Here is a 13,129-nt window from a genome sequence, read left to right on the forward strand (position 1 = left end):
ATGCTCCACTGGGGAAATCCCAAAGCTTTCCAGCTATGTTATGAAGAATGATGAGTGGATGTGGGGAAGCAGCCAGTCAGCTAAGCAACTAAAGGGCCACAAGCCCATGACAAAACATTGATTGACACTTCAGAAGCAAGCAAGAAAAATATTTATCTCTTTCATATGAATAATAAAAGTTTAGGATTCCTAAGTCAAGCTGATAATAGACTGGAGAGGAGGGGGAGCCAATATAAATAAAATGCTGTGATGTCTTTGCCAAAGTAGAGTAAATCCTGGGAAGAGACCAATTAATTAATGTCACTCTGAATAATGATTTGTGGTCGTATCTGTAACAGAAGATCCCTCAGACACTGCAAGCTGTTGCCTTAGAAATTGAGCCCCTCTAATTAGGTAGATGGCATACAGGGTGGATCCTTCAAGATGGTACACCGTCTGGTCTAACTAACATACAAAACAAGCGTCAACAGTGATGAGGCTAGCAAAGATAAATGGAAATGAAAGCCCCAGGAACAACAGTGCAGGGACTTGGGGTAGAAGATCAGTGCAGAAAAACTCTTGAAAATAAATTAGAGTCAAATGAGCTACTTAAAACATACGGAAAATGGCAATTTAAACTGTGCCACATTGCTAGGGTGGTCAGTACATAATTTTGAAGATTAAAGAAGGGCAGGGATTAAATAATTTACCAATAGAAGATTAAGTGCCAAAAACATGATACAAGGAAGAAAATCACCAGTTTTTGAGTAATTATGTAATAGAATTTTTAAAAAGCAAGGGCCAGTACTTCATGTTTAGTAAACTTTGTTGTTGGCATATATTAATTACTGAAATACAGTATAGGTGAACATTTCCTATAATGAAACAAATATTATAGGTGCAGGGAACATATAGGTAATAGAAATTACACACAAAGAACCTAAGCATAAAGGGCATCCTGAAGCCACTCAAGAATTAATTTAAAATCTGAATTTCACCTTATTCAGAAGTTTTGACATAAGTAATATTACAGAGTATATTAACAACTAATCTGAACAACCTAGCAATCTTGCCTATAATATTTTGTTACATTTGAGTTTTAGTCCTGTACCCTCTGTGCAGAGTGAATTGTTGTCAGACTCCTTTCTTTTCCTAGCTGTCAGGGAAGATATGAAGATTAGTACTGGAAACAAAATGAAACAAAACCCCTAAAATAGTGTTTGCTGTACATGTCTTTGGCCTCAACAACAAAGCTCAATATACTTCACCTACTTATTAAGCCAAGCTATTCAGAAGTTGTGGTAAAATATATTTAGGGACATTATAACGTATCCTACTTACATCAGCACCAGCAGCCAGGCAACCTTGTCCATCAGAGGAAGAGGCTACATCTGTGTACAATTATGTACAATTCTGTATTTTGTTTGTCATTGCGTATATGATGAATTGCTTTGTAGTTCAGAAATCTTTGAGTGTGTTTTGCTGAAGTGTCTCTATTCATTGTGATGATTCTTCCCTTATTTGCCTTTACCCAGCTCATATTCAACACTTATACTCACAATAGTTGTTTTGCTTCTTAGTTCAAAGTCATTCTTGAAATCCATCTCTGAAAATTTTTCATCATGGTATCCCATTAATCATCATTCTTCTGCTTGTAAGTTTCATTTGGGTTTTCTTTTCATTCTTTCTTCTTTAGCAATTGTCCTTTGGCACAGATGTGAACATATCCTTCCTGTGCCCATCTAAGGGTTCACTATACGGTTGAGATAGTCAACGTAGTTTTAGAGCTGGGGAGCCTCAAAAAGTAGTGACTAGACAGATGAAAGAGCAACTTTTCTGAAATTCAGCCTGGCATCCTCAGCTTCCCTCATTGCAGCCTATCCTCCATCTTCATTACTAGCCTTACATTCAAACCTTCCTTTGTATGAAATGTCTAAGATCTGAGTTGTACAAACAAGATGACATGCATACTATTTCCATTTGCTTATAATTAATGACACACATAGTGGTATCTTGTTTGCTTTCCAGCACATGTGATGCCTTCATTCATGCCTACAAACAACTGGACATTGTGATTGTTAATCACCTTGATAACTACTGACTACAGTCATAGGGAAATACTTTCCCTGTGGTATGTTTTGTATTGGTTTTCCTAAAGCAATTTCCTTTTTTTTTTCACCTGGGAAAGAAAAATTGCAGAAGTACCCTACCAAAACACCAATCTGCATTCAAGCAAAGAAAGGATTAGGTGCTTAAATCATGTGCCCAAATTACAGGGTGAAATATATTTCTTTCCTTAGAAAAATATCAAATTAGTCACAGTAAAATTCTAAGGTAATTTGAGATGTACTTTCAAAGTTTCATTTATGAAATATAGGATACATTATGCTTTTGACATCTGTTTTACTGAAATGTAAGCAGTCTTAAAAGACTAGTTCTTTGATCCATCTACCAACTGAAATATTAGTTTTCATGCGTAATTGAGGATAAATTTTCTTTTTGATTGACATTTGAAATTATAGAAAAATATATCAATAGCCCTCTTAAAAAGAAGCAGCACAGTTCCAAATTTGCATTTATTTATAAGATAGGATTACTGGAGAGTCAACTATGTTAGTGAATTTTTAGTGAAACACAACTATATACATTTGTATCCATGCATATAAAGCATCCATTAGACAAGACTTTCTGGTATGCTGTACATACTCTTTGCAAAATTATTACTTAAAGATTGCATATTATTATCATACTACTGGGAATGCTGATTTGCAACACTTCTTCTGCTTCTTTAATCTCTTGCATATAAAGTAAGTGAATTGTGACTGTGTAGCTGCAAGGCTGTATGATATCTTCAAACTGGGATAAACTATCTGGATTTCCTCAGTGACAATATGTTTTTCAGGCTTGCATGAACATATTGCCTTAAAAGCAAATTACTTGGCTTTTTGTGTGAATATTGAATTTGCCCTTTTTATTTGTGGTTTAAGTTATTTCTAATGATTATATCTCACTTTCTTTCTTACAGTCTTTTTTTCCCTTAAATTTGCACTCTTATATTTGGGGCTTGGTTTTTTGGTTTATTTCTGGTTTTGTTTTTGGTTTTTTTGCGTGTTTTTTTGGGTTTTTTGGGTTTTTGGGGTTTTTTTTTGTTGTTTTTTTTTCAGAAATAATACATTAAATATTTTCACCCATTTATCACATGGAAGTAAATTAATTTATTTATTTTATTATGTCATTTAATGAAGATAATAAATTTTATATCTTAAAATAAAAAGGGTTTGGTTGACTGAAATCAAGAATGAAATGTTAATTTAAAAATTCAGAATGGGAAATTCACATAGCAAGAGAATTATATTGACAAAACCACTCAGTTAGTGCTGCATCTATACTAAATCTGTTATAAACTTTCAACTTGAGACATTTCAGCTTTACAATGTTCTGATGAAGACTTATTACTTCTCCGCCAACTGTCCTGTCAATGTTATGTCTTTTTTTTCCTCCTGTGTTCTTTATAGTTGCTTACTCAGCATTGTTAATGAACCCACCTCCCACTTCAGGCACAAAATGCAAGTATTATTCCAAATTAGTATTTCTAAAAGCACATCACTATAAAAACATTTAGAAAATTGCCAGAAATTATTTTCCACGTAGCCTCCAGTTAATATTACCTTTTTAAAATCTAATTTACTCTTAGTTTTGTTAACTTACTTTCACAATTAAGTCAAATGTGATGTTATTTATTTTGTTAAGAAAACAGTTTTCCATGTAAGTTTAGCTCTCCTCCCTGATATGGCATGCTCCCAAATTAAATCTGAAACTGGAAAATTCAATGATTAAACAGAGGTTAAAAGTTCTGCCAGCAATGACGGATGCACTTTGCTTTTGCAGTGGACATTCCAGGTAAAGTCAGCTAGTCTGTACTATGCTACTCACCCGTACAGAAAAGCTACTGTGTCTCTAACTATGCTACTATGCTACTCACCTGTACAGAAAAGCTACTGTGTCTCTAACTGGGGCACAAAGAGGCTGTTTTTACAATGCAATTTAAGGGATGTATAGGGATGTACACATCATCTGGAATGTACTTGGGGTTCGTCAGTAGATCTTGCTTGAACACTGATGATCTGGTGGCTTCAGCAGTACAGAACAAACACTCAGCTTCTTCCCTCTCTTCATGTGGCGGCACTGCTGGTTCAGGAGCCTCACAGCTCTTCTTCCATGTCTGACAACAGCAAAGTTGCATATGTACATGTAAAGGTGATTCAAATTATCTGATACAGAATTGTGCTCAGGATAGAAGTCTTCAGAGAAGGCATGCTCTGCTTTATTTTTTATAGGATAGCAATTCAGGCCATCTCAATTGATTTTGAAGTAACCTGAGTCTCATTTTCTCTAGACAAGTCAAGCATTTCTAATCTACCAATTACTCCTAAATCTAGATTTTCTTCTCTGTTATTTACAATGGACTTTTTTTACATGCACTCTTAAATGACAGTTTCATTTTTCAAAGTCATTGGCTGAATGCAGGTTTAATTTTTTGGGGGTATTTTTTTTCTCTATTGAAATAAAAGAGCAGAAGTTCTCTGTTAGAATAGCAGGATAGTTTGGGGTTAGTTGTTTTCATACCTGAAAGTAGTATTTGTTTTTTCTCTTTTATCAGTGTTATAAAAATGCAGAAGCAAGAATACAAAATAAAATTAGCAAATTTTTAAGCCTGAAATTCATTGAATTGTTTTTGAAGACATATTTAAATAGTTTATGCTATTATAAATTATAGTTATTAATTGCAATAAGCATATATAACCCTAGGTTTTTACTATACCAAGTTCAATGCAGGAGGCTTGACACATACTCTTCCATGTTGCTTTGCATTTTGAGAAGATGGGTGTTTTTACATGCGCTTTAAGATGTATATGCATTTACTCATTATACAGCTACAAAGATGGATTAAAATTTTTTTCATTACTATTACTTTTAAAATCCATATTCAGACTCAGGTAGAAGTGAACAGATTCTATTTTGAAATAGGCAATACTGTACAGATTGGCAAATGGAACTGCCTCTGAAAGATTTCAAATGCTTTTTAGGAGTTTATTTTTTAATCATTACAAACAGGAAATTTAATCTCCATCTGAACATAAATAACAACAAAGGCTCCATGACTCAGCATAGAGCTGTAAGCCTAAAAGGGTCATAAAATATGAAGCTCCCTATTAAAAAAGCTTATATGTGAAGAGAGAAGCAAAACACTTGCATTCCAGCTCCAGTCATTACTTACTATTTTACAGTCTGAAGGAAAAGAAAAATATTCAAGGTCATCAAAAATATCAAATCATACTAATTTTCTGAATAGATGGTCTGTTTCATTTGATAAGATGGTATTTTTGCTTAGTCTGAAATGATTTTAGTTGAGTTTCACATTTTGATACAGAATGGTGTACATTTATGATAGCCAGCATGCATGTGCTGCACTGATGTCAGCAGTATAGAAAAATAATGGGTATCCTTGTTCCCTGTTTGCAGGCAGTTTTGGCAATAAGATGAAATGGGCAGAAAAAAGCTCTTTGTTAGTCTTGAAATAAGATATCTACTAAATTAATAACAAGTATATCCTGAAAAGGTGTGGCTTTTTTATCAGTATTTCTAACTCAGGAGTATTCACAATGACTATATAAAAATATATGTAAAAATATGTGTATATTCCTATTATACACATAGCAGATATTCTTCTAATTTTTAAATGTATACATTTTTACATCTGTGTATGGGGATATATATCTATATATGGGCACGGAAAAAGAAGATTGGTTTTACAACCCAACTAAGTTCATAATGAAGTCTCCTTCTAGAAAACTTGCTGTTTTTTTAACTTACTGTTACTTGAAAAAAAAAAAAAGTGTAAATAGAATAGACTTGTAGATAGAATAATATTTTCAATAAAATACACAAAATTCCCAGAATGAAAATTAACTCGATATAAAAGCTAGAGACATCAGTTTACATCTGCAAAGAAAGCAAACAAATGAAAAGGACCTCATTCATTGGCTTGAACCAAAACTACAACAAATGAAAATTAAAATATTTTGTCCTCTAAAGGGCAGCATAGATACTAATATAGCTAATCTCTCATCGCCGTCTATTTTTTAAGTTAAAAGCAACACTAAGATTTATGTCCAAGATAAGAACCTAAGACAAGTATCCCACTCATGGGTTAACTGAAATTAAAATTAGAGTCAGTGGGTCTGGTATTTTTCACTCGGAGCAAAGCCCAAGTAAATATATTCTGTACTATGCAGGAAGAACTGCAGATTAACAGAGGCTCAAGGAGAAGGAACAATGTAGTCTTGGATACACCTTTCAGATGAGGGTGAAGTAATGCTTCCCAATTACTTATCTACTTTGCAAATCCAAATGTTGCTGTGGAAAACAATTGAGATGGAAAATTTTTTCACACAAACATAAAGAATGACATTGTTCAGGATATTTCCATTCTTAGAATTTGTAGTAAAGCATTAAATTAGATTAAAAAAAGACATTTCCTTGATTCCAGGCTACTGTCTCAGGTTTAAAATTTGGTCCTATGAAACATCTGTTATCTTAATGATATTCCTAGGAATTAATTTCACAAAATATGTAAATTTAGTATTGCCATATTATTTTTGAACCATACTACTGAGCTCAGAAGAAGTCCTATTTCTTTTACAGACCAAAAATCAGTTATTTGTGTAGCTATCAGAAATTAAGAAGTTAAGTGTGAATTATAGTTGGCAAACATAGCAGTTTGATTTGGCACCAATGTATAATAAAAGTCTGTAATGCAAAGAAAACTCACTACAGTCATCCATGAAGGTAATTATATTTGCCTGGACTTCTAGTTCATAAAGGTGAAGCATAATAAAAAAGGTTATGTCTGTCCTCACTCAATCCACCTGAAATTTCTTCCCTTGTTATATTAAAATATTACTAAAACAAATTTGTAAAATAATTCTCTTACCTCAAATACAATCAAATGGTGTTTTTCATACAAAGAGAGACATGCTTAGAGAATTATAAATATGATGGTAAGCAAGGGAGCACTCAATAATTCACGCTTATCTGGAAGAAGATTTTACTAGCGTGAACCATCCCAATATTAATTAAATACTGAGGTACTGATGTCCTGGAGAGAATGAATAAAACATTTCACAACAGACATAGTGTTAAGGACTGTCCTGTTTATGGCTTGCAATCAAATGGAACAGACAGAGGATGCAGACACACACCACTTGGGGAGCTGTATAGACACTCAGCCCCTTCCAGCAGCCATGCACTACTGTACTGTGATCCTGCTCCAGCTGCTGATGCCGAGCTACTCGTTCCCATAGTCTGACAAAAGGATGTTAGTTAGCCCTTGCAGAAGTAACACACACAGGACAAGAGAAATGTATGCAGGGATGTAGTTAAAAAATTATTTAAGAAGATAGGGTGGTCTGCAGTGACCACATGCAGGTCTTAGTCAGAAAAGCTGATTGCCTGCCCCATTTTACATTTGACTAGTCTATTTTATAATGTTTTTGCCTGCCTTCCCTTTATTCCTTCCCAGTCCCCTTCTCCTGCACAGTTCTCCATCAGTTTGCACAGTCACACTAGCCTTCCAAGTCCTGGTTTTCACCCCTGCCAGCTGCAAAGCCCCTATCGGTAGCCCATTGGTAGCCCATAGTTCCTTGGTAGCCCATCAGTCAGTGTCTTGGCCACTGCTTCCATTGTTGGTCACTGTGTTGACTCTGCTTCCATTATGTTTACTTGTCACTTTTGCCACTCTGTATGTTTTGTTAATGGCTTCTCCTTTCTCTTTGACATCCCCTTTCACAAGATGCTTTATCACATAATCCTACTGAAATGAACATTCCCATGTTCCAGTGGCCCCTTATCAATTTCATTACTGCTTTCCTTATAGTATGAATCAGATTGTGCCTGTGTCTTACTGCTTATGGCTTCCTTCTTTAATTAGCATCCTTTTCTGCTTTAAAAGAGAGCCTTAATGGAGCTGACTCTCCATCCTACCACACTCATATCTAATATAGTATGTATTAAACTCTACTTAATGACAGATTGTTTGGTTAAAGAAAGCTTTTGTTATAAATTTCTGCTTAAAATATTGTTGGATAGCATTTTAGGTGATTCTGCAATGCACACATACAGTTAGGGAGCTTAAATTTTATTCTAATAAACACTTCAGTTTTAGAATTTCCATCGTTTGTATAGGAGGTGAGAAGGAACACAAATCTTTGCTTTCACAGGATACCAATCCTAATTTTTTTGGGGTAACATTAATCCTCCTTTGCGCTGTCCTTTTCCTCCAAATGTGGAATGATGCCAAAATAACTGAAAAGTTTCTCTGCAATTGTGAGTTGGGGCAAAGAATTGATTGAGTGAGGAACTTCAGCTGAGCTAAAGGAAGAGTTAAGAAAAGTGCAGTTGGCACTTACCACTTTGACAGATCACTAAAACTTTTTGCACATTAGGTCTAATGCTGTGTGTCTGAAGCTGACTGTCAGCAAATATACCAGTACCAAAAATAACACACTCAGTAAATAATCTAAGAAAATGAAAAGGGATCCTAAAGTATTTAAAGTACTTATAAAAGGCAAAAGGAGAGGCTTAGGTGACCTATTATATACTCTTTGTATTGAAGATACATTTTCATCAGTTACTTCAACTTTTTTTTTTTTTTCCTTTAAAGTGCTGGCACACTTACCTTCTGCAATTCAATTTGTAGCACTAGAAACTAGCATCTTCTAGCCTACAGAAATGGTAGATGCAGGAGTACTCTCCAATGAACTTCTTTCATGACAGCATTTCTTTCCTCTTTCATTATGTGCAAGACATCAAATGCAATCCCAGAGGGGCTGAGAAGAGAAGAAGAAGGTCTTAAGATAATTGGTGTATTTTTCAAGATCTGTTTATAGAGTATAAAGAAAAGATACATTTTGGTGAAGAAAAAGGTTGGGTTATTGAATCATTTTAGGTCATTAGACAAGCTGATTCACATTAAAAGGAGAAAGGTAGAGGAATGTGACAGAGAAACAGAGAACTTCTCTTTTAACTCTTTTATTATTCTTTAATGAAGCATTACGGCTTCATTTGAGAATTTCATTCAATAGTAGGACTAATATGGTCTAATATGAACTAATCAGAGTAGTGAACAATATTGGAATATTTTCTTGTCTTTGCTTAAGCTATTAATATTAATTTCAGTGTCTGTTTTTGTTAAAAGTACAAACAAATGCATCTGTTTTATTGAAAAGTATGAACAGCAATAGATTACTCACAGTTGGCATCCCATTGTATCTTGATGTACTTTTTGGCTTTTGACTGTCTGGTGTACTACAGCAATTGAAAAATACAAGAATGATTATGGAAAACACAAATTGCTAAACCCTTTGCAGTGTAGGAGATGATTTACATAGTATACAATATATTAACAACACAGGGTAAAGTCAGTGCCAGTTAATTGCCTCTGTCTCTTTAAATGTTCAAGGTCGCTAATGGGCTACAAGAAAAACAGAGTGTTATCCTTATTTTGAAATCAAAATCTCAGTCTCCAATCTTCGTAGAGAAGTTGTTCAAGTATGGGCTGGATAAGCAGACAGTGATATGGATCTCTCCTACAAAGACAGGATGAGAGTGTTGGGGTAGTTCAGCCTGAAAAGAGAAGGCTGTGGGGTGACTTTATTGAGACCTTCCATTACCGAAATGGGGCTTATAGAAAAGAGGAACAGTAGCCTTTTGCACTGACAGGTACTGACAGGACAAGGGAAGACACTTTTAAACTAAAAGAGGACAGATTAGGCTAGTTCTTAGGAAGAAATTCTCTACTCACTGGGTGGTGAGGCATTAATGGGTTTCCCAGACAAGTGGATGCCCCATTCCTGGAGGTACTTAAGGCCAGGTTGGGTGGGCAACCTGGGCAACCTGTTCTAGTGGGTGACATTGCTGTCTATGGCAGGGGATTGGAACTAGATGGTCTTGAAATTCCCTTCTAGCCCAAGCCATTCTATGATTCTGTGATGAATGATCTGGATGGTAGGGCAGAAAATTGTGCTACCAACCAGAGGGATCTTAAGAATTCATTACTCATATCTTACCTAGCCTGCTTTCAACAGAAGAGACTTAGTATGGACAGGGAATTGACCTATTTCTTTGTATACGTTTATCAGAAGGGAACATTTAGAAGGTGATTTTAACAGGTGTCACGTAAGAAAATTGCCACAGCAGCTAAGTACCATACCTCTTCTTTGACTGCTACCATACTACTCTTCAAGAAGGAAACATTGATACACCATTAAACAGGAGAAGACATTACTAACGCCTCCAGACTGACATGCCATTGGTAAAGACTCTCATATTGAAAGGAATCTGTTGCTGTCTCATGAGAGTGCTTATAAAAAAGTAAGAAATTTGTAACAGGATAATTGCCAAAGCTGTTAATTTCCTAATATAGATCTTGAACAAGATCCTAATCACCACTTATTTCTATGCAAATGATAAAAGGAGTTATGAATCATTTTAGTAAAAAACAGAATTAGTCACTCTCTGCTAGGTTTTCATCAGTAACAATGGAGATGAACTCATCCCTTTAGTCAATGATTGCTCCTCTCACTCACTCATACATTCTGAGTTTCCTTAATTCTTCAGAAGTAGACCCTTCTAAATACTCATGTCGTGATGATTTTTCATCACCCAAATATGTAGTGGTCCTGTTGATTCATATATAATTGCAAAGGCAAGCTGAGTGTCTGGTGAGGACAAATGAAAAAATGCTATTGAATTTCACTGTACCTGAGATTAGCTAAACTCACAGTGCAAAGGAACAGAATTCCAAGCATCTGCACTGGATAGGGTATCGTATTTTGTGAATTCACGATTCTTATTTCTAACAATCCAGTCTGAATGCAGTAATCCAGTGGGAGTCTCAGGAGAGAACTGCAGAGGGGACGAACCACCTGACCTGCTGCTCATGCTGCTTTGCTTGCAGCCCAGGATGTGGTTGCTTTCTGGGCTGCAAGTGCACTTTTTTGAGTCATGTTGAGCTTCTCATCTACTCACATTCCCATGTCCTCAGCTCCAGTTACTGAGCACTTATAATTGGAGTTATGCCTTCAAGGAGACTCATGGCCTTCCAAATCCTACCATGAAATCAGCACTTCCCTGAACTGATGTCACTGCTCATGGTGGTACCCACCCCCAGTTCTCCAGCCCGTCTAACTCTCCCAGATGCTAGCACACTCACTGGAGTGCCAGATACCCCAAACATCCCCAGTTTGGTGGGTTTCAGCTGTGCTCAGTCCCCACTGGGATCAGGCATTAAGGGTGTTGCACCCCTCAGAAGAATCATAACACCAGGGCTAAAGAACATAAATATTTTTTCACATTTTTAATAGGATTGGGGTAACCCAAGTGGTCCCTGACATTCACTGGATGCTCAGGATTAATGAAATTCAGGTTCTGTTAATCATATTCTGGGTCCAGCTCTGCCAGCACAGGGGCTTACAAAAGGGCTTACATGGTGTGGTCATGCCCCTATCTGCAGCCTTGTCCGTATCCACCTGCAGCAGCTCTGACGGGACACCATCCCTCAGGAACCCCATCTCGATGGCACCTTCACATGGACACCTCTGCAGGCCCCTAGTACCTCTCTCCACTGGACCAGCTACCCCTGCAGTGGCTCTCAGTTCCACTCAGACAGCACCTGGTTCTGTGGGAGGGTGTGGATAATCTCCAGGAGCAAGACATCATTGTCTACAGCCATGTCTGGGAGGCTGCTGGAGTGCACCTCCACATTGCAGGGCTCTGTTCCCTGTCCTTGATATTTCCAGCAACTGTCCATGCTTTGGGTCTGTTACTGATAGCAGCTCCAGTGGGGATCCTAGTGAAAGACCTTCCCCAGCTTCATTACTGTCCTCAGATCAACCTTGCAGAACTGGCATTGTTCCATGTAATTGAGAATAGTCAGGTCAATGATGGCATGGGGCCAGAAAAATAAGTCTGTGGAAATGGAGCTGTGCCATGGCATATTGGTCCTCAAGGCTCCAAGAGTTGGGCAGCTAGGCCAGTGGGGACAGGCCCTCTTTTCCTGAAGCCTCCATATTCACCATCCAGAGAAGAGGGAAGAGACCCTGGCTCCTGTGGCTGGACCTGTGGAGAGCTGGCCTCCTCAGCTATTGGACAACACTGCCCTGAATGGGTAGAGGTAGGGCATAGGGTGAGAACTGGTGTTGGATCTAGTGTTCCCCCTCAGCATTCAATGTGTCTCTGAGGTCAGTGTGGGTCCTGCACTTCTGCACCTGCCTGGATAGACACTGCAAAGAGAGGACAGACGCTGGCACAGCCCTGATTTATTGCTGCCATGAGGTGTTAGCCATTTGTGGGGTGCTGGGTGCCAGGGCCACTCTCTACTCTGCTCATGTTTACAGGCTTTTTCTGTGCTTCTGCAGCACTTCCAGTGCTCTGCAAAACCCACAGGACATGGCCAAGAGGGGAGTGGCTTCTGGGCCCACTTGCAGCCTCTCACACCTCTCCACACCACATAATGCAATACCATTCCTTGTGAGCCCCAAACTGCCCAATCCCATGCCGTGGTGCCATGCAGTTGCCACCGACCTACAAACACCGGGCCTGCAACTGTGCACTGAGCCAGTGGATTTCCAGCATGTGGACCAGGAATGCAATCAGCCATGGCGGCAATGTTGGGGCACTTCATGGCACCAGTTCTAGTGCAGCTCCAGTGCTCTGTGTCACCAGCACAGGCTGATGATGAGGCTCTCCACTGACACCTGGATTCCCCAGTGATAGCTTTCTCCAAACGACTGGGGCAGCAGAAGTCAAGGCTACAGCCTGTGAAAAGACTGTAGTGTTCATTTGATACAGCAATTGTGACACCTGCGCGATCTGTTTTTTTAGATCACCTAAATATTCAGAAAGAAGTTTTGTGTGAAAATTATTAGTGTTTGGCAGTGGAAAAAATTCCTTTTTTGTGAATGATTAAAGTGAGGTATTCTACCACAGACAGAAGTTGCACTGTCTGGTGTGTCCTGATCAAAGATCGAAGACACATTTGATGTTGCACAGCTTGTAATTCCCAGCATCTCAGCGACTTAAGATTACTTTT

At 37.7% G+C, this 13,129-nt stretch overlaps 1 protein-coding gene across 1 annotated transcript in view; it reads right to left on the minus strand.

The window, feature by feature from the left end:
* Positions 1-12,697, minus strand: part of LOC120511964 (dnaJ homolog subfamily C member 15-like) — a 134,670-nt gene extending 121,973 nt beyond the window's left edge. Inside the window, 1 exon segment of the mRNA XM_039729714.1 lies at positions 12,560-12,697. Within this exon segment, the coding sequence (XP_039585648.1) occupies positions 12,560-12,697 (138 nt within the window).
* Between the last annotated feature and the right edge of the window lie 432 nt (positions 12,698-13,129).

This window comes from Passer montanus, unplaced genomic scaffold (genome assembly GCF_014805655.1).
Source record: "Passer montanus isolate IOZ18808 unplaced genomic scaffold, ASM1480565v1 scaffold7, whole genome shotgun sequence".
Lineage (NCBI taxonomy): Eukaryota > Metazoa > Chordata > Aves > Passeriformes > Passeridae > Passer > Passer montanus.